A 22,316-nucleotide genomic window follows, 5' to 3' on the forward strand; every position below is an offset into this window, starting at 1 on the left:
CATTTAGTTTTTCTTTCTCTAATTTGTATCTAAAATATGTTCACAATATGGAGGATAATAAAACGTATTAATAATAAAGTTATAACAATTCACATGTCTATGACATCGAAATAAAGTGGCAAAAGATCTCATTAAAACGATTTGGTAAACCAAATATAATCTTTACATCTATGTTACAGCATGTTTTATTACTTCATTTATTACTTAACCCTTTTTAATAGAGCTTTGACCTGAATATTTTTAAACACTTTTAAAAACCAAGGTTCTTAAGTGGTTTGTGGTGTGTGCGGTTCTCTGAAGAACCTTAATGGAACCTTTCCATTAAACCAAAGGTTGTCTGTTCTAGAGGAAGGTTCTTTAAACTATAAAAATATTATTTATGATGTTAAGAAAAATAGGGGGGCACGGTGGCTTAGTGGTTAGCACGTTCCCCTCACACCTCCAGGGTTGGGGGTTCGATTCCCACCTCCGCCTTGTGTGTGTGGAGTTTGCATGTTCTCCCCGTGCCTCAGGGGTTTCCTCCGGGTACTCCGGTTTCCTCCCCTGGTCCAAAGACATGCATAGTAGGTTGATTGGCATCTCTGGAAAATTGTCCGTAGTGTGTGTGATTGCGTGAGTGAATGAGAGTGTGTGTGTGCCCTGCGATGGGTTGGCACTCCGTCTGAGTGTATCCTGCCTTGATGCCCGATGACGCCTGAGATACAGGCACAGGCTCCCCGTGACCCCAGGTAGTTCGGATAAACAGTAGAAAATGAATGAATGAATGAATGTTAAGAAAAATTGGGTTCTTTTGAGAACCATTTACTGAAAGATTGGTTGAGAAACCAAAAATTCTGCTTTTTCATCATTGGCATCACAGTGAAAAAACCCATTTTGCTTCTTCCTGAAACTGAACATTTTTAAGAATGTAATATATATACCTATATATACCTATATATGTATATCTATATATATATGTATATATAGGTATATATATATATATATATATATATATATATATATATATATATATATATATATATATATATATATATACACCTATATATATACCTATATATATGTATATATAATATACGTGTATATATATATATATATATATGTATGTATATATATATATATATATATATATATATATGTATGTGTATATATATATATATATATATATATATATATATATATATATATATATATATATATATATATATATATATATATGTGTGTGTGTGTATATATATACACGTATATTATATATATAATATACATATATATATATATATATATATATATATATATATATATATATATATATTTATATATATATATATATATATATATATATATATATATATATATATATATATATATATATATATAATGTTTTTTCAGGTGGATATAAAGCACTGAAAATATTCCAGTGAAATGTACATCGATTATTTAATATATTTATTTATTAAAAAAAAAATCTGTTCACACTTGTGATTGTTGTGATTAAAATCGGTTAATTATTGTGAATTTTATGAAAAATATTAAATTTAAATCGAAACAAAATATATTCGGTAGCAGACATGCTTGATAAATAAAAAAAATAAAATGCTTTTTTATATAAATTTTAAATAAATATTCAAATTTTATTCGTCACATACACAAGCATACACAGTACAACATGCAGTGAAATGCTTTGTACGACTGTACAAAAAAAATAATAGGGAAAATAAAAAAAATTAAAGGAATAAATATAACGCACAGGGGAATACAATACAAAAAAAGTCATAAATATTCATAAATCGAGTATATACAGTATATCAAAGAAAATAGCAAAGTATATAAAAATATTATAAAATAATATAAAATATAGTCGTATATAATATGCATAAATATAAAATAAGAGAAAGAAAATATAATCAGAAACAGAGGCAGTGTAATCAGACATGAGCTTTATTTATTAACATATTCATTTTTTTGTTTATTGACCTGTCCTGATTTTTCACTAGCACCCAACTAAATATTATATTATATTATATTATATTATATTACAAAAGTAAGTTGTACGAGATGCTTCCTTGTGCACATTTCTACATGTTTTACAGTTAAAAGCACCTGATATGGATGATAGAGAGGATCATCCTGCTTGATCCTGTGAAGCTGTGACTCATCTTTAAAGTTTACTGTCAGCAGCAGCAGCTCGTCATTGTGAAAGTGCAGCTTGAGGATCAATCTCAGTATTTGTAACTGCAGCAGTACCGCTTTTCTCTGGGTCGCGTGATTTTGAGGAAAAGAAGACGTTTTGTCTTAACCTCTCTCTCTCTCTCTCTCTCTCTCTCTCTCTTTATCTCTTTATCTCTCTCTCACACACAGAGGGCTGAGTCGCCATTTCCCGGAAAGGATGATGTCATCCCTTTCCTGTGAGATCTGCCTGTTTCTTTTAAAGAAGCAATACAGTAATATTGTTAATTCACTCTTTAACCTCTCAACCTTTACCATGTCAGACACATACATTTTAGTAAACAATATTTTACATTATATTATATTTTTTGTACATATACTGAGTCAAAATGAAGTTTAAAATGAATTGAAATTAATATTAATCTCTAAGATTAATCTCTAAGATTATTCTCCTCGAATGGATGGTGAAATGTCTCTTGTAGCTGAATGAATTCAACATTTAGTGTTAAAGTCTTATTATAGCAGGTTATTATAACGACACATCTGGAGCGAGATGATGTGTGTGTGATGATGGTCAGGGGTTCACAAACTTTTGACTGTTACAAAGTAAATGTAAATATGAATGTTGTTAGATATTTGGGAGAGTGTGGTGTCAAATTCTTGATTGATTCTTTGATTAATAAAAAGTATTTTTTACTTGAATAAAAACTCACGGAATGACTGCATATCAAACTAATGGACTCTCAGTATTGTCTTAATAACAGCTCTATGGATACATTAATGACTGTTTGACGACAAAGCCATGTGTTTGAACTTTTTTATGGGAGAGTTGTCATCATCATCATCATCATAACACCAGTTAAATGAATATCTTTTTGTTTTTTGAACAATGTTGTTCATCCCTCCAGATTATGTAGCACTGTCTTTGGTGGCTCATGGTGGCTCAGCATATTACTGAATAAAGAGGTTATGTTTTTTTCTCCAGGTGATTAGTTTCTAGATGAGTCAACAACAGCAGCAGGGGAAAACCACAAGTATAATAAAAAGTACAATATTAAACTTTATAGCTTTAGTAATGATATCTTTAACATGAGATAAAGTTTCTAATCCTGGCAGCCAACAACAGCATTTACAAAAACAACAATGTCATGTTTTGACTCATATTATTGTTTCCTGGTAAATCTCTCTCTCTCTCTCTCTCTCTCTCTCTCTCTCTCTCTTTCAGTGTGTGTGTGTGTGTGTGTGTGTTGTTGCACTGCACTGGGTTACAGATTACCTCATCTGGATTACCTTGGAAGTTTCCAGAACACAGAGGTAAGAGATTCACACTTAGTGAAGAAATGTATTCTGTGTTGCACTTCACTCCCTGCTGTCTGTCGCTGATCACTTCATCCTTCACAAATGAACTGAAGCACAAACAACCCCACTCCGGGGCACTTACCCCTTGCCCTTTAAGAGACCTTTACAGCGCGGGTGCCTGACTCCACCTGTGACGACCCTCACACAGACACATACTCTATCTTTTATCTAGTCAGAAGCTCTACTAGACTGGAATTTGGACCGGATTCGAGTATCGTCACTTTAGACACGGCTTTCTGATTAAACACACAGAGAATAAACCTGACATAAAGTGTGATGATGTTTCAGTGTTACAGAATACCCAGTATTTACTAGTAAAACCCACACTAACCAAAATGACTACTATTATCTATATGGTGAACATTATCTCAGCTCTAGAAAAGTGTCCAGGCTGTTGATCGTGATCGTTAACGAACATGGATAAATACTCATTATTAGCATTTAACAGTTATTAGTAAGCTGTCATTCTATCCTCGTCGTTTCTACAAAAGTTTGTGCACCCCTGGCCAGCACACCCAAAAGTGCTTCATCTTTCCCCCCAAACTGTTACGCCAAAGTTAACCTGTGACTCAACCCCATGGGATGAACCGGAACTGGCGTCTCCTTACAAGAATAAGAACCCATCAGTAACGAAGCCATCAGTGTTTGATCTCACGAATGTTCTCGTAGCTAAATGAATCCCCACCGCCATGTTCCAACGCCTAGCGTAAGGCCGTACGGTGTTATAAGTAGGTGCAGATTATTCCTCAAACTCTTTACACTGTAAAGTTTACAGGTATACGATGGCGTGTCAACCTGTCTGACTGCTAACAATAAGACAATTTGGGAATGAGAGTTAGCTCAGCAAACATCCTGATTATCTCATTACACTGGTATGTCTTCATTTTGTCATTAGTGTGAAATGTTACGACCCTGATTTCCTACAGAGGGGAGGAGATGAGATGATGAGATGAGAGGTGGAGAGGTGGAGTGGAGTGGAGGAGTCTCTCCACTTATGGTGTGTGCATAAAGGGTTGCCTGATTGCATCATCGCAACCAAAGCCTCTGGCCGGTGGGGCTATAAATAGGATGACGTCACCAGGCCCAACCCACTTACTAGTAGAATACCACACCGAGTTCTACTATAAAACCGGACCGGGGTGATGCAACGCATCGGCCACAGCTGTAACTTCCCTAACAGAGAGATAAAGAGAGAGAAAGAGAAAGAGACAGAATACAGAACACAGAACACAGAACAAGCCTGAGGAGAGTTTTCAGCTCAGACGCTTTTTGTTCTCGCTCATAAAGAAGGTGAGTTCCGTTTCGTTTCGTGTTATTCTGTTGGTTAAAGGTGATTTGTGTGTCGTGTTGACGTGAAGACAGAACCGAACACCGCTGTTTGTCTGAACAAACACCGACCGTGTGTTAAGTCTCTGTCTGAAACGTGCGCGTGGACACTTGAGGAAAACCTCAGGACTAACTTTTGTTTGTGTTTGTGTTTGTTTTGTTTTGGTCTCTGAGGTAAAAGTAAAGTTTTTATAGTAAACAAAACCCACCCGAAACATACAGAGACACGTTCAAGGGTGAATTACAGACACAGTTTTAACCTTCTTTTCTTTACTTTTCTTTACTTTTTATCTACTTTTCTTGTTAGCCGGTGTGCTAAAGCTTTTGTCGCTTTAGAAATGAAGGAGAAAACAAGACTTAGTGCTTATTATTATTATTATTATTATTATTATTATTATTATTATTGTTTGTTTGATTTATTTATTTGTTTAATAACTTCAGTAATAAATCGTGTGTATATAGTATGTAGTGTTGTGTTGTTTAAACTGTGTGTTGAATGACATAACAATGCTGTATTGATGCTTCAGGTTTCAGAATGATGCTTCAGCATCCTGGTCTGGGTCTGGGTCTGGGTCTTGGTCCTTCAGAGATCAGCGCCTCGGCTCTGGTGCCGTGTCTGTCCCCGCCTGGTTCGCTGACACTCGACGACTTCACTCATTTCAGCCCACTGGTTAAGGAGGAGCTGCGTTACACCATCCAGAATAAACGCCTGTCCAGTGGGATGAGTACGACCAACACCAGCTGCTCCGACTGCAGCTCTGAGAAACCGCCTGAGATGCCGGGAGTGAAGAGAACGGTACACCGTCCTTACTTCGAACTTATATAAAAACATTTCCTCCAAGCATTTTCTGAGTGAAGTCTATGATCCTTTGAATGTTCTTATTAATCACGTGTTTATTATGTTTTCCCTACAGCTTACTGTGGAGGAACACGATCGCAGGAAAAGACGACGGGAAAGGAACAAAATTGCTGCCGCAAAGTGCAGGAACAAGAAGAAAGAGAAGACGGACTGTTTACAAAAGGTAGATTTTGGTTAAAGCTCGGAAATTCTGTTAGTACGAAGGGAAACGATTTCAGGCTCACAATAGGTCTTAGGCTTGATTATTTTAGAAGGGTTTGTCTTGTCTAATTAAAATCCCAGAACATACATTAACCCTGCTCTTTAGTTGTCTTTTTCACAAATTTGCCTCTTCATGTATGTATAATGGTTCATCTGTACTACTTGTTGCATCAGATTACTGGGATTAGTCGTATATTGTAACCAAGTCGTATTCTTTCTCTCTTTCAGGAGTCAGAGAAGCTGGAGTCTTTAAATGCTGAGCTGAAGGCACAGATCGAGGAGCTGAAGAACCAGAAGCAGCAGCTGGTCTACATGCTCAACCTTCACCGGCCGACGTGCATCGTTCGAGCTAACAACGGACAAACTCCCGAAGACGAGAGGAACCTCTTCATCCAGCAGATCAAAGAGACCACGCTGCAGTGTATGAACTTCACCACAGCCGAGTCTGCGAGCCCTGCCGTGCTGACCGCATGCGATCATCTCTGAAGCTCGACGCTTCATAAAAGATTTTGCCAAGAAGCATTGAAGGACTCACTTGAGGGAGAAAAAACAGAGTTGTACATTGTAATGGACTAAGGAGACGAGTAAGCAATATGTATAAGCACTAACATCAAAGGGGGATTTGATGTCTTTTTCTTGTAATTTTAATGTTATTTAAAATGATGTACTGCTGAATGATTTTGTACGTGTACCAAAGCATTGACACAAACACAAGTCACTAACGGTATCACATATCACATAACGAGCACTAGAAGTTAATAATAATAATATGTACACTCTAGAAGTGTGTCCAAGAAGATGACTAACCACTGAGACCGGCGTCAAACGTGAAGTGAATGAAGTATTAAGAGTACGATGACGTATTTCCATAGCTCTACGCCGCTCCTGCTATGTTTGTTTCTTTTTCTCCATAATCTGCCCCTCAAAACTACTTAAAGCTGCTACGCTATTATCTCAGGTCACGGAGGATGTAGTGCAAAGAAAAGGAACAAGGAAATGGAATAAACCATCAGTTGAATAACCAACTTGCTGCTTGAGAATCAGAACCCAGCGAGTTCCATAGAATTAAAAGTCTGTTCTTTTTTTCAACTTGTTCCTGTTTTATCTCAGAAATATTTAGTTTTTTTTATATACAGTGCTGTAAGCTGGACGGTGTGTGTGCTGTGCAGCCTAACGAGCGTGTCGAGTTTTTTTTTGTATTGTTTGTAGAGTCGTGTCCACGTTCTATTGTATTTTTATATATGATGTAAACGTGTTTGAATCTAGATGCACAATCTTTAGTCACTTTAAAGGGTATAAACTGTTGTGGTCCCCTGTCGTATTTCACAGAAATTATAGTAAGAGGCGTCTACCAGTTCAGCACTTCACCACTGCTTGCCTTTGGTTAGTCACTCTTTTTTTTTCTTCTTAATTGTTTTAATGTTTTAGATTCTTATTCATGTCGGATGAGAGACGCAGGCGTCACCGGCATTTAATATTATTTTTAATTTTTCTTATCAGTACAGTGTATGTTTATTAGTACAATGTTTGTTTAACCTTTTGCCGTTCAGCTTTTACCTCCTCAGGCTGTTCACATGCACTTGCCTCATATGAAGCTTGGTTGTTTAATCGTATTTATGTGTAACGTGCACATATGATGAGTTGTATGTACATTTATTTTTTTGTCACATCATTAAAATATCCCTATGCTCAGAAGCCATGCTTTTCAAGTGTATCTTTATCACCTTTTCATTTGTAACAGATTTCACAATTTTCTCTGTATTTCTAAATATAATAGGCACTAAGTTCCTTCAGTGGTTTATTGACAGTAATCATGCCAAGAGTTCTAAAGCGGCAGTAAGCAACGTTTCAGGTTTTCAGAACAGAGGTTACTGTAAGTAACTCACACACGTCACACATGCCTGCATGTTCACTGGGATGTTGAGTCACATCTGAATAGCAGAATACAGGAAAGAGAACCAAATATACAGACGTTCTACTGTAGAAAATAAAAATCAATAAAGTGAAAAAAAAAGTCAAGGAAATGATTAGAAGAGAAATCTGAATCTGATTTAATCCCAGTGAACTATGTACTCAAGTACTAAGAGTACTGATAATGAACCAGGTCATACTGAAACATACTGGAATTCCACAGAAAGTGAAAGGTTGCAATGGAAACTGAAGGGTCTCTGAATCACATTATTATTATTTACAGCAGTCAGGACATTTCCAGACTGGAACCAGTGGCACGTTGCCTTTTCAGCTTGGCTTGGAGTGTTTTGAGTTCACACTGAAAATCTCAGTGTTTTTATTTATTTATTTTTTTATGATTATTCTCTGTTACAGACCCAGCTATATGTCAGTGTGGATCAATGACATATTAACACATCTGTGGGATTTCAGTTTCTTTACATCGGCTGATGAAACACTCAGTAATCCATTGCAAAATGGAAACTCTTATAGAAATAAAACTTAGATCTGCCTTATTAATAGACTTTATGTAACGGTAACTAGGTGAGACTGTTAGCAGTCATTTATATTCTACTCAATTTTATTTATAATGTCCATTCTTACAAGTGCTCTACAAATAAAATCGAATTGAATTGTATATTCCAATATAAAACAGTTTACGTCACATTAGTGATCAGGAAATGTTTGAAGGAAATCTTGCGTAATATGGAATTGTGTCAGCGGTGCCACATATTTCACCAGAACAGCTGATGAACTTGATATGAACTTCACCCTTTTCTCTGAGAAAGGGTGTGTGTGTGTGTGTGTGTGTGTGTATGTGTGTGTGTGTATATGTGTGTGTGTGAGAGAGTGTGTATGTGTGAGCGTGTGTGTGAGTGTGTGTGTCTGTGAGAGAGTGTGTCTGTGAGAGAGAGTGTGTGTATGAGTGTGTTTGTATGTGTGTTTGTGTGTGTACAAGCATGTGTATGTGTGTGTGTGTGGTTCTGTGTGTGAGTGTTTGTCTGTGTGTGTGTGTATAAGCGTGTCTGTGAGTGAGTGTGTGTCTGTGAGAGAGAGAGTGTGTGTATAAGTGTGTGTTTGTACGTGTGATTGTGTGTGTACGAGCATGTGTATGTGTGTGTGATTCTGTATGTGTGAGCCTGTGTGTAAGTGTGTGTGTATGAGAGTGTCTGTGAGTGAGTGTGTGTCTGTGAGAGAGAGAGCGTGTGTGTATGAGTGTGTGTTTGTATGTGTGATTGTGTGTGTGTGTACAAGTATGTGTATGTGTGTGTGTATCTGTATGTGTCTGTGTGAGAGTGTGTGTATGATTGTGTGTGTGTATGAGCGTGTGTATATGTGTGTGTGAGAGTTTGAGTGTGTGTTGATATTTCTTGCACGTGTTGCTGTTTTTTTTTACATTCCTCAAGCTGCAGACAGAATTATAATCATAGAGGGTTGCCAGGTCTCAGAAAAGGTTCCATTTAAGCTGAACCTTAAAAACTGCACACAGAGACCATGAAAGATCCTGGAGTTTGTTTTCTTTGCATGGAGAAGAGGTTCACTTTGGTGCACATGAATAGGTTTGTGTTGCATTATCTGCAGTGTGCCTTGTTGTCTGTGTTGTTGAGCTTCACAGATAATCGCAGTTCTGTTAATCATGTAATCATGTTCCCGGTGTTGAGTTTTAATGTAGACACACCAGAGTCTTTGTAATATAACTCAAAGCTGAAATGGTTGTGTACATGACACACACACACACACACACACACACACACACACACACACACACACACACACACACCTCCTGCCTCAGCCTGCATGTTTATGGAAACTGATTACATTTAATCAGCTTTAATTTTGAATAACCATGAACAGGTTTTACAAGGAAAACTACACTAAAGATTAAAAAACACGAAAAACAACCGAGTGCAGATTTGCTTTATCACATCTACATTGAGTTACTCTGGGACCAGTGATGTGTATCTTCCTGAATCCATACAGGGTTCCTCCTGGTGCTCCACCTTCATCCCAGTCCTGATAAACAGACTAGGTCCCAAACCATGTACTATACTACACACTTAACACCATGTACACTACTCTAGTGTCTACTGCGTCAATGTTAGAAGAGTTGTATCATCTGAAATGGATCACCAAAGCTTTTACTAACAGGAAGTAGAAGCCTTTTCCCCTCTTCCTTACGAGTGCATGAAGTGACCAACATTGCACACTTGAGTATGTGAATCATTCAGGTGTTTAAAGTCCTCTTCTTCTTCTTGGAGTTTTCACACTATTTTAATACACAGTTCTGCAGAATAGTGATTTAGGACACATCCACATTACTGTAGGTGTCTAATTTAGCTTAGATTTAATGATCAACGACTGATACCAAGTTCCTTGCTCCCTGAACAGAAATCTGAGCCCTTTGTGTTCAGACATAAAAGGTTTTTTCTAATATAAATGTAATATGTGTTCATGATATTGACAGAATTGGAGTGTTGTGTTATCGGACGATTCTTTGCATTTTTGTGTACTTTGCTATAGTTGTGAACATGCTAGGAACATCCACGTTGCACTCACTAGCTAGCAGGATCACAGAATGCTAGTTTCTGTAAAAGTATTTGATTTGAAGTGGATTTGATTTGAAGAGGAACTTTTTGTAACTGTAGTGATTAAAAAGCAATGTTTGAGCTGTAGCAGACTGAAAGATGGACAGGAAAGAAAAGTCTATTATCTGGTTCTGACCAAATATTGAGATGTTCCTGTGCTTGTGAAAGAGTGTGTGAGCGACAGGGTTTGATTTCACTTGTTTCCCTTGTTTCCACTGCTCCTATAAACCTGTCGAGACAAAGTTCCTCTCAGAGCAGTGAATGGAAGAACTACAGGAAGCTTCATTCATAACCCTAGGTTTGTTCCACTTAACTTCTGGTGAAAGTCCCAGACTTCCAGACATGTATGGACAGACATCAGGAAATATTACCAAGAACTTACTGAACAGGAAATGGGCCAAGCTGATATTCTCTATTTTAACAAAGATTTGCATATGACACACCTGTAGGAATTTGAGTAATTTACATCATGTGGTGACACGCAGCTGTTATAAACACTTCAGTTTTTATAGAGTTCTCTCTTCCTTATAGCCCGTGAAGTATTCTGGGAATGATTACATATGAACATGGAGAACTCATTAACATAGGAGGGAAGAGAGGGCAGCTGAAACTTTGAGTGACAGCGCTATCTGGTGGTTAATGCAGTGAGTTGTTTTGTGAGAAGAGAAGAGAAGAGAAGAGAAGAGAAGAGAAGAGAAGAGAAGAGAAGAGAAGAGAAGAGAAGAGAAGAGAAGAGACAAATGAAAGAGACAGAACAGAAATGATGAGAGGATGAAACAGGGTGTGCTATTCATATTAAATCTATACGAAACGTTGATGCTTTACCTCTCCTATTGTACCGTGTGTACTGTGTGTGTGTGTGTGTGTGTGAGAGAGAGAGAGAGAGAGAGAGAGAGACCAGACTTTAGCTAATTAGGAAATCATTTGGTGGAAACAGTCACCAAAATAACTGAAAGTCCTTCTTTGTCTCATTAGATTATAGCAAGTTAATAAGTTGAACACGATGTGATGTGCTATGATCTGATCATGACCCTCTTCCAGTCTGTTGGGTGTAACAGTAAAAGGATCCTGAGACTGTTATCAGATGTTCTGCTGCTCAGTAATCTGTTAGCTGAAAGCTGCAAGTGAAAAGCAAGTGTCTGGATTTCAAATGAAATGTGTGTGTGTGTGTGTGTGTGTGTGTGTGTGTGTGTGTGTATGTTTGTGTGTGTGTGTGCGTGTGTGTATGTGTGTGTGTCTGTGAGAGTGTGTGTATGTGTGTGAGTGTGTGTGTCTGTGAGAGTGTGTGTATGTGTGTGTGTTTGTGTGTCTGTGAGAGTGTGTGTATGTTTGTGTGTATGTGAGAGTGTGAGTGTGTGTGTGAGAGAGAGAGCGTGTGTATGAGTGTGTGTTTGTATGTGTGATTGTGTGTGAGTGTGTGTGTCTGTGAGAGAGTGTTTGTCTGTGCATGTGTGTGTGAGTTTGTGTAAGAGTGTGAGTGTGTGTCTGTGAGAGAGTGTGTGTATGTGTGTGTGAGTGTGTCTGTGAGAGAGAGCGTGTGTGTCTCATATTGTACCTTGTGTGTGTGTGTGTGTGTGTGTGTGTGTGAGAGAGAGAGAGAGAGAGAGAGAGAGAGAGAGAGACCAGACTTTAGCTAATTGGGAAATCATTTGGTGGAAACAGTCACCAAAATAACTGAAAGTCCTTCTTTGTCTCATTAGATTATAGCAAGTTAATAAGTTGAACACGATGTGATGTGCTATGATCTGATCATGACCCTCTTCCAGTCTGTTGGGTGTAACAGTAAAAGGATCCTGAGACTGTTATCAGATGTTCTGCTGCTCAGTAATCTGTTAGCTGAAAGCTGCAAGTGAAAAGCAAGTGTCTGGATTTCAAATGAAATGTGTGTGTGTGTGTGTGTGTGTGTGTATATGTGTGTGTGTGTGTGTATGTGTGTGTGTCTGTGAGAGTGTGTGTGAGTGTGTGTGTCTGTGAGAGTGTGTGTATGTGTGTGTGTGTTTGTATGTCTGTGAGAGTGTGTGTATGTTTGTGTGTATGTGTGTGTGAGAGTGTGAGTGTGTGTGTGAGAGAGAGAGCGTGTGTATGAGTGTGTTTGTATGTGTGATTGTGTGTGAGTGTGTGTGTCTGTGAGAGAGTGTGTTTGTCTGTGCATGTGTGTGTGAGTTTGTGTAAGAGTGTGAGTGTGTGTCTGTGAGAGAGAGAGAGAGAGAGAGAGAGAGAGAGAGAGAGAGAGAGACCAGACTTTAGCTAATTAAGAAATCATTTGGTGGAAACAGTCACCAAAATAACTGAAAGTCCTTCTTTGTCTCATTAGATTATAGCAAGTTAATAAGTTGAACACGATGTGATGTGCTATGATCTGATCATGACCCTCTTCCAGTCTGTTGGGTGTAACAGTAAAAGGATCCTGAGTCTGTTATCAGATGTTCTGCTGCTCAGTAATCTGTTAGCTGAAAGCTGCAAGTGAAAAGCAAGCCTCTGGATTTCAAATGAAATGTTGACTTTGTTGTAGTCTTGACGTACAGGAAGTAGAGTTTATTACACTCTATGTGTAGTCTAGAGATGTAGCAGTCTACTGTGAGCCACGAGACTGGCTTACAGCTTGAGCAAACACACACACACCTATATACAACAAGTTATAGTACAGCATGAGCTATCTAGCTTTAAGTTCCTGGGTGTCCCCATCTCTAACAACCTCACTTGGTCCCTTAACACCTCCACCCTCCATTGAAAAAAGCACATCAGATATTAGTGAGCTTCTACCAACTTTCATCTGGTTCGGCAGCTGCTCAGGTCTTCCAGGTAGTGGTGAAACCCTGAAACCCTGGTGGAGAAACCCTTCACTTCTGACTCATTCATTTGAATGAATTCATCATCAGCGACATCTCTCACCTCAAACATAGACGGTTCATTCTTCTCCCATCCTGCAGGAACCTTCACTGCTGAACATCTCACTCTGACACTAACCCTCCTTCCTAACACCTCAATGCTGATTGTACTCAGATTCATGTTTTGTGTAATTACCTTCATACAGTTTGCACATGGACGCCACTCAGCTCTAAATTTAAATTTTCTTCAGCGGATAGGTGTCTGTATTATATCAGTCTTAGAGGAACCGATTCAGGAACCGATTCAGCTTCATGGTGCCTTCCGGGTTTTCGCTCCATGACTTTTTCGCTCTTGAAAATGAAAGTAACCTGAACCATGTCCAGTTCGTGAACCTCTTCTCGAATGAGAAGAGAAAACTGGAAGAGAAACAAAGAAGTCTGTCCAGTTTGTACTCTTTGAATCTGTAGAACTGTTCAGGTTTAGAGAAGTGATACACCACGAACACGACTCCTCCCAAACATCGAGTACTGTAAGAACATCCAAACACATACATGCACCTTTACACCTTCTCATATCTTCTCAAATCTAATCACTGCACCACTGACTCGTGTATTTCCAGTAATTTTTTTATTAAATTCATTCTATTAACATTTCTTTGCAGATTGATTCCTTCTTCTTGTCAGAACAGATGATTCTTTACATTCACAAACGTTCATGTTTACTTTACATTCAACAGCCAAATACACAGACACACGACAAGAAACTCCAACACATACATGTAACAAGAACAGAGCATCTAAATTCAGCTTAGTAATCATAACAGTAAAAAAATAACTAATCCTGAAACCTAAAAAATGTATTTATAGTTAATCAGCATGTCTAGAAAGCAGAAGTGTTCAGTCTCATGGCTCACTACTCCTCACGACAAAGCGGTAAACCAGTCACACATCTGGTGGTTAAAGCGGTCTTTTGGCACCGAGATCTAAAGTTCATTTCACATGTTTGAAATACAGAATGATGACATCATTTCCTGCAGGCTGATAAAAGTAAGTGAAGATTAAACACTGATCTGACATTCTGACAGAAAGGGAACACTGTAGAAAGGAATCAGAGATGAAACCAGCTTGAGTGTGTTGATGGCAGGTTCGCTCACACCACCACACGACTTACACCTGATGTCCGTATCAGATTCCTTATGAACTCAGGGAGGAAGTCCATCACTGGGTCTCGGTCCCTGGAGAACGTTGCTGTTTAGGACAGGACACAGAGGCTCATGGAGTTTGAGAGCATCTGCCAGACATCTCTGTTCCTCAAGGAGCAGCTGAACCTCTTTCTTCAGCAGACTGTTTTGCTGTTCCAAGCACTCATAAGCCTGGATGGAGACACTTTCACTCAAATCCATCCATCCAGTGCATTGAACCAGAAATGTCTAACATTAAATTACAGAACATCTAACATATGTATTATTGAGAGTTTACTCTGATTTTTGTAAACGATTTTCAGTTCCTCCAGGAGTTCAGAGTTCGTGATCACAGAAATGAACAAAAAAAGCAAGAAAAAATGACAAAGATTTACTGCAGATTCGAGTCGAACGTGTCGCGTGACATCATCGACACGCAGTCGCATTATAGATGTGTCTTAAAAGAAGATTCCTGAGCTTGTGATTTCACCATTTCAAGTACACAAAAAGATCTCAGTGACATCCTGGAGGGACTGAGGAATATAGAACATTATACAGTGAGCAGCTTGTCTGTAAAATGATCGGACTGATGGATCAGTTTGGTATAATTTGGCTCTGGCTCTGGTTTGTACTAATTGAAGTTAAATGTCTTTAGTTGCTATTATTTAACCCTGAATTTCAATGAGCTGGAGCACAAACCAGACCGTGTCTCATCTGAACGCACCTCGTGCAGCTCGTCTGCTCTCTGCGTCTGACGTTTGCGGCTCCTCTGTGCAGCCACACGGTTCTTCTCTCTTCTCTTCAGCCTTCTGTGAGAGTCGTCCTCGTTCTGCGTCAGAATATTCATACATTTACTCAGAAACACCAGGAAACGTGTGTTCTTTATGTCATAAATGATTAAACTCTGATCACTTTGATCTGTACAATACTTTTAATAATGAACTTTCTAAAACCAGCTTTCCAAAAACATATTATAGAATTTCAGATCAATCTCTAATGAGCGAGCTGGAGGTGACGGTGAAACCTTGAGAAACGAAGGTTGAGAAACGAACCTTGAGAAACGAACCCGTCCTCATCCACAGATTCATTTTCTACCGCTTATCCGAACTACCTCGGGTCACGGGGAGCCTGTGCCTATCTCAGGAGTCATCGGGCATCAAGGCAGGATACACCCTGGACGGAGTGCCAACCCATCGCAGGGCACACACACTCTCATTCACTCACGCAATCACACACTAGGGACAATTTTCCAGAGTTGCCAATCAACCTACCATGCATGTCTTTGTACCGGGGGAGGAAACCGGAGTACCCGGAGGAAACCCCGAGGCACGGGGAGAACATGCAAACTCCACACACACAAGGCGGAGGCGGGAATCGAACCCCCAACCCTGGAGGTGTGAGGCGATCGTGCTAACCACTAAGCCACCGTGCCCCCCATCCACAGAACAGTGTAATAATAAATCATTACTCTTCTATAACTGTGTATACTGCAAAACCGTTCTAACATTAAATTGATTTTTATAAAAATCTGATAATTGATGGAGTATCAGTGTACATGAAAGCCATCTCCATGATCTCTAGATGGATCTTTAGGCTTTGTTTTCCAGCATCAGAAGGTATAGATGTGCTATTAATTATACAAACACTAACAGAAAGTGTATATGGTTCTGAAACGTGTGTGTGAGAGAGAGACAGAGAGAGAGAGAGAGAGAGAGAGAGAGAGAGAGAGAGAGAGAGAGAGAGAGATGTACAGTAGATGTAACTAGTTTTAGTCCCCAGTATAATGCACATGTAGTTGTACACAAGAGCTGTACAGATCTTACCTGACTTCTCCTGTATAAGTGCAGTCCAGGTGACTCGCAGCAGTCTGGAGCGGTGTGTAGAGACATGTGGAAGGCAGGGAGAAGGACACACACAGGACACACACAGGACACACACTGCAGCACACAGGACACACACTGCAGCACACATGAGACGGCGAAACTGCGATATTTTCATCACCGAAACGTGACAAAAAGTCGAGACGTTGTTATAAACCACATCACTTATTTTCTCATAAGTCACGTGGTGCACTCAGTTATAACAGGACTGCGTGCTTCCGCCTCTCTACCTCTCTCTCTCACACACACACAACAAAACATGGTGCACTCACTTATCTTGTTTAAGGTTATGTATTTGAGTTATGTACTTTATTTCAAAGGCGTTAGTTTCACTTTTTTCAGACTTACCAAACGCACGCGTGCGACACAAAACCTTTCTCCTGCAGTTATTTATATAGCATTTAACCACATTCTGTTACTCTCTTCCTCTCAAACACACACACACACTTTCTTTCATGCTGTTATGTATCCTAATGCATTCAATCACTCCACACACACTACACACTGTATATACACATACTCTTTTATTCCTAATGAACGTAATCATTGTTCCTGAATAAGACAATGATTTTAATGCTAACACATGGAGCAGTCACTGATACATACATTTTACCTCAGAGTGCTATCACAAACCACTCAGATTAGCTGTGTCTCACTCACCACACTGTCTGAACACTAAACACATCCCATAACCTTGTGCTCCAGTCCACCTCATCAAATGCATATTAACATCTAGTGCTTACTAACAAACTCCTCATACACTAAATAACATTCTACATAGGCTTTAACTTCAACTCCAAATGACTGTAGAAAGGACATTATTTATAAATCACACTGTCTGGTGACACCCAACAGAGGATGGGTTTCCTTCTGGGTCTGGTATAAAAACACTTTAAAAATAACATGGAAATGAATTAATATCATTACATGGTACATTTTTTGTTTGTGTGACTAATTGGACATCCAAAACATGAAGACACAAAACTTTAATGTTACAGACATATGAATAAAGGAAAGGAAATAAATGTATATACACAATAAAGAACTTTGTGAGTACAGATTTAACAATCAACTTACATACGCTATACAACCAACAGTATGTTTTCACTCCCAAACCACTTCTGCCGTTATAATAATTAGCTCCACTCTTTTGATGATGATGATGATGATGATAAACTCTTATTGGTGTGACGTGGTTGGGATCAGAGGATCGTATTGTGTGCTGTATTTTCTCTCAGTCACAGCTCTTCTGATGGAGTGTCTGTTAGCAGGAGATTCGCTGCTGCACTGGACTTTTCCGTCAGAGCTGAAGATGTCTCTGTAGACCTCCAGGCTCTCAGATGAGGGCTGTGTATTCAGCACCTGGTTAAGACCTTCTGCCATCTGCTTCAACTCCTTCAGAGACTGTGAGCCAACAACAGAAACCCAGTGAATCAGACTTCATATACACAAAGTACACATCACTATTATCATTTATATTTAACAATTGGGATTTGATCGGCATTTGTAGAAATTGATCTCCACACACTTCAGTGAGAGAGATGATGATGAACTTCAGAGTCTAGAGTAAAAATGACAGTGTACAGAGTGTAGAATATAGAATACAGATTGTAGAGTATAAAGTAAAGTTGTTCGGTCCCAGGGATGTGTTGTAAGAGCTGAAGGAGCAGCAGCGCACCCTACTGTCAGGACTGTGTTATGACTGTCAGCTGCCTCAGACTCTGAGGGAGGACACAGTACAGCGTGAGATCCAATAGAGCATCTCCAAGAACCTTAAATCATCCACAGCATCATCAAAACACCAGCAGAGGGAATATCATTGGTATAAATGACTTTATTCAAGCTCCAGAGGTTTGTGTGATTCATGCAGAAAGCATGGTGGATGAGATAAGCCTGTTATTATACATCCACACCTCCAGTGCGCAGCGATCCTTCCTTGAGGTTAGAGTCCGCCCCAGCATTTGCTTTGTTGTTCTCAGACTGTTTTCACCTAATGATTTTCTCTCACACTTTATTTGAAGAACTAATTTGTTTAATAAACTTTAAAAAGAAAATGTGTGTTAGTCTGTATTGCTATATTATTACATATCTGATAAATAAAAGTCTCAAACACTATTAAAACACGACTTATACAAACCTCTGACCATAAAATAATAACATCTGTGTTCACATCATACCTTTAGGTTCTGCAGTTTATTGAAAATGTATTACGCTCCAACCAATTAATCCTCTTAAAACCAGCCCAGAACTCTTAAAGCCACAATCTGTGTTGACTTGAAGCTCGCTAAAAGATTATGTTTAGGTCATTAATTATTTGCTGAGCAGTTTGTGATCAAAACTAATAACCCACATAATAAAAGTAACTGATGAGAAGTCTAGATCATGATGAATAAAGACTAATGCATTGTTAACAAGACCTTCATTATGCTCGTACCTTATAAATGCTCCTTAAAATATAGTGCTACCTGATTTTCCAAACAGGATCTGTTACCTATTCCTGTAACTATTCAGCTGTAACAAAGTCTGATGCAGATAAGATGTACATGCAGTGTGTGTGTGTGTGTGTGTGTGTGTACCTTCATGACTGTAGATGCTTGTGAGAACATCCTGGTTGCAGCAGCAGAAACGCTGCTCATTGTGGCGTCTGCAGGGAAACAGATCCCGCATTAATAAACCTGAAAGCTTTTTTCCCCAATTGTAAATAAATAACCAACAGCATCCAAGACGGTTAGGATTGTCACACTAGAGAAACACTCACCCTGAACTGGATCTCGCTTCACTTCTTGTGCCTTTACTGCACTTTCCAACAAACCCTAAAGCACATGGGAACAATAACAAACACAGAGGTTTTACATCTTAGATGTTCAGAGATTGTGGATTATTCCTCCTTTATTTAAATGTCGAGTGACTAACCATGAGTTTGCGTTCGGCTTTTAGGGAACGGACAAAATAAGGCAGAATCTTCTTTGGGTAAAGGCTGCGTTTCCAGCTGGTCTGTACGATCTTCTCATCGAGCAGGTCATCCACAGTGCTGCACTCGTAATCTAAACAATCACACACACACACACACACACACATACATACATACATACATACATATATATACATACATACACACACACAAAATCATACATACAAACACACACATACACAAACACAAACACAGGTTCAGACAAGGCAAAAAAAACAAGTTTAAAATACTTAAGACCATCTGTGTCACATTATGCTGTGGTCTAAGCAGCTGTATATTTCATGTCACTACACTAACAGATCATTTCTCCTTCCTCATTTTCTATAATCACACCTTCATTGTTCTCCTCCGCTGCTTCATCCCATGATAAACCTCCAACACTGATGTTTTCCTGCACCGCAATCTCGAAGTTCTAAAGACAAAACGCTGTAATAATACAGTCATAACTTTACAGTGTAAACGGTGTTTAATAAAAAAAAAAAAATAACTTGTTGCTCACCGACAACATTTCCTGTGAGATCTTCTCTACGTCGCTTTCGTTCACTCCCGGTTGTCGCTCGAGCAGTTTTATAAGCAAACTTTTATACTTTGCGAGCTGATAAGAGACCATTCTCTTGGACTTGACATTAACTCTGACATCTTGATGGTTCTCTACCGTTGATTCCGGGACTCCGTCAGCGTCCGCCATCTTTACCGCCAACTTTTCAAAACATTCGAAGAAGCGGAAGCGGTAATGGAAATTACCCGGAAGCCGAGTCCCCCTTTGTGGCCTAAATTTGTGTTAGCTTTTGAGTTAGCTGTGATTTAATGTTTTAAATACCGTTGAATGTAATAATAATAATAATAATAATAATAATAATAATAATAATAATAATAATAATAATAATATTACTAAATAAGTTATTTAGTTAGCAAATTAATAAATCAACAAAAGAAATAAGATACCCCAAACACACAAAAAAGTAACAAAAAATACAATATATAAACATATCAGAGATGTCGTATCAAGTGATAAACAAGTTAAACAATTTCATCGCACCTTTGCTCTTACACACTTTATGTTGTTTCCTGTCACATCACATTACACCCTGCTTACAATTACACACATTTGTACACTCTACGTTCCCCCTGACCTTCACATGTATATGTTCTTCTTCACCAAAACATTACCATGAAGTCTTACACAATACACTGTAGGGTTATATTTACCCTTCAGTATAACTACAAACCCTGTTCCATCATGCCAATGTCCCAGACATGGTGTGGAGGTGAAGGTCGGGGTGAAATATTGTAAAAAAAAAAAAAATAATAAAATACTCTGGCTTTCCTGCCAGCTGTGTCTCCTGTCACTTCTCATTCCCAAGGGGTTTCCATTCACAGTACTACAGCTCACTTGTGTGTTGAAGATGAATTGTACGAGACGTAATTGGTCAGTGGTAAATTGGTCAGTGGTTCAATAAATATATTGGTCAGTGGTCTTAAAATTAGTCGAATTCAATTCAATTCTCAATTCAATTCAATTGTCTCAAAGCAGTTTTCAGAAAATAAGAAGTATAGTACAAAAGGTTTAATATTATACAAAGATTCATATTATACAAAGATTAATATTATACAAAAGCTCTGATTAATATTAGACATATTTAATGTGATTGTATTTATCCCCAGTGAACAAGCCTGAGGTGGCTGAGGTGACTGTGGTGAGGAAAAACTCCCTTAGATGGAAGAGGAACCTTGAGAGGACCCAGATTCAAAAGGGAACCGCATCCTCATTTGGGTGACACTGGAGGGTGTGATTATAAACTTTTATAAACAACAGAGAGTGTTATTATGAATAATGTCCTTTCTGTAATCGTATACATTCCGACAATTGTGTATTGTTTAGGAGGTTGTTGTCCTCAAAGACCACATGTAGTCGGCATCTCCTCTTTGAATTCCCGAATTTCCTGGATTTCTGTAATGTAGTGGAGGAGTTAAGGACGATGTTTACACAGAAACCCAAACTGTGTTGAGTTCCTAGTCCTCCTGCTGTTAGAGAAGAGTTTTGATGTTTATTTTAACAGTGAATTCAACACCAGCTCAGATTAGACGATATTCATTGAGTGTGTTTTTCTCTGAATTCCACATCGTATCATAGGGCATGGAAAGGTATTATCTTTTCTTTACACAGCAAATGAAAACATGTTGACTTTCAGCGCTGTTTTATTTTCAAATCCGTCTCAAGTTTCTGCTTCAGCATTCCTTCGCAGGAATTCCTTCTGTTAGATAGATAGATAGATAGATAGATAGATAGATAAAGAGAGAGAGAGAGAGAGAGAGAGAGAGAGAGAGAGAGAGAGAGATGAGGCTTACTTTTCTCCAGATGTGTTAAGATGTGTCTTCTGAGGTAACTTACAAATGTAAAATCTAACAGCAATAACAAGTGTATCCATCATGGTGGATCTTGTGTATTAAGTTAAATAATTTGAAAAGTGATACTGAGCTGAATTGTTATTATTGAATTATTCAATTGAATTATGTTTAAACAAAATCAGCTTGAATGTGATGCATTAACATCTAAAGAAAACAGCCAGAAAAAGCACGGTTAAATCTAGCCATGAAAGATTTTTCGAAGATCCAAACTCATCGTTAATCACAGAAACTGTGTGTAAAAGCTGTATTATCAGGTAGATTGTAGAAATGTGCTGCTCGAGCCATGTTTTACACACAAACACAAGAAATACAAATGTTCTGCTGGATTAACATGTTTACTGATATGAAATAAAAAATCATTACGCTTTAAATAACCCAAAGCAAATACATGTTACATGCCTCTGTGCTGTAAACAGATCTGGTGTTTTGAAGCTGTTTTCATGTTAAGTCTTTGAGTTTGGGGGATAAACACCATTATCCTGTCTCTCTCTCTCTCTCCTTTCTCTCTCTCTCTCTCACACACACATATATCCATACCTATGGGCAGTTTAGGGTAGCATTGTGGTTTTGAGAAAATGGAAGGAAAACAAATACCATACATCTA

The 22,316-nt window shown here is 38.5% G+C and overlaps 3 protein-coding genes across 3 annotated transcripts; 1 reads left to right on the plus strand and 2 right to left on the minus strand.

The window, feature by feature from the left end:
• The first annotated feature begins 4,604 nt into the window (after positions 1 to 4,604).
• On the plus strand, positions 4,605 to 7,603 carry atf3 (activating transcription factor 3). Its single transcript, XM_060884044.1, has 4 exons — positions 4,605 to 4,812; positions 5,376 to 5,644; positions 5,763 to 5,870; positions 6,137 to 7,603. Exons 2-4 carry the CDS (start codon positions 5,384 to 5,386, stop codon positions 6,392 to 6,394), a joined length of 627 nt encoding a protein of 208 aa, XP_060740027.1. The 5' UTR covers positions 4,605 to 4,812; positions 5,376 to 5,383; the 3' UTR covers positions 6,395 to 7,603.
• Positions 7,604 to 13,884: 6,281 nt separating this feature from the next.
• On the minus strand, positions 13,885 to 16,433 carry batf3 (basic leucine zipper transcription factor, ATF-like 3). The gene is made up of 3 exons (XM_060884182.1): positions 16,276 to 16,433; positions 15,177 to 15,281; positions 13,885 to 14,644 (listed from the first exon to the last, which is right to left on the minus strand). Exons 1-3 carry the CDS (start codon positions 16,339 to 16,341, stop codon positions 14,474 to 14,476), a joined length of 342 nt encoding a protein of 113 aa, XP_060740165.1. The 5' UTR covers positions 16,342 to 16,433; the 3' UTR covers positions 13,885 to 14,473.
• Positions 16,434 to 17,303: 870 nt separating this feature from the next.
• Positions 17,304 to 20,050, minus strand: nsl1 (NSL1 component of MIS12 kinetochore complex). Its single transcript, XM_060883276.1, has 6 exons — positions 19,803 to 20,050; positions 19,637 to 19,715; positions 19,246 to 19,376; positions 19,091 to 19,145; positions 18,909 to 18,976; positions 17,304 to 17,736 (listed from the first exon to the last, which is right to left on the minus strand). Exons 1-6 carry the CDS (start codon positions 19,989 to 19,991, stop codon positions 17,512 to 17,514), a joined length of 747 nt encoding a protein of 248 aa, XP_060739259.1. The 5' UTR covers positions 19,992 to 20,050; the 3' UTR covers positions 17,304 to 17,511.
• Positions 20,051 to 22,316: the final 2,266 nt, after the last annotated feature.

The sequence above is a fragment of the Tachysurus vachellii genome, chromosome 12, assembly GCF_030014155.1.
Source record: "Tachysurus vachellii isolate PV-2020 chromosome 12, HZAU_Pvac_v1, whole genome shotgun sequence".
Lineage (NCBI taxonomy): Eukaryota > Metazoa > Chordata > Actinopteri > Siluriformes > Bagridae > Tachysurus > Tachysurus vachellii.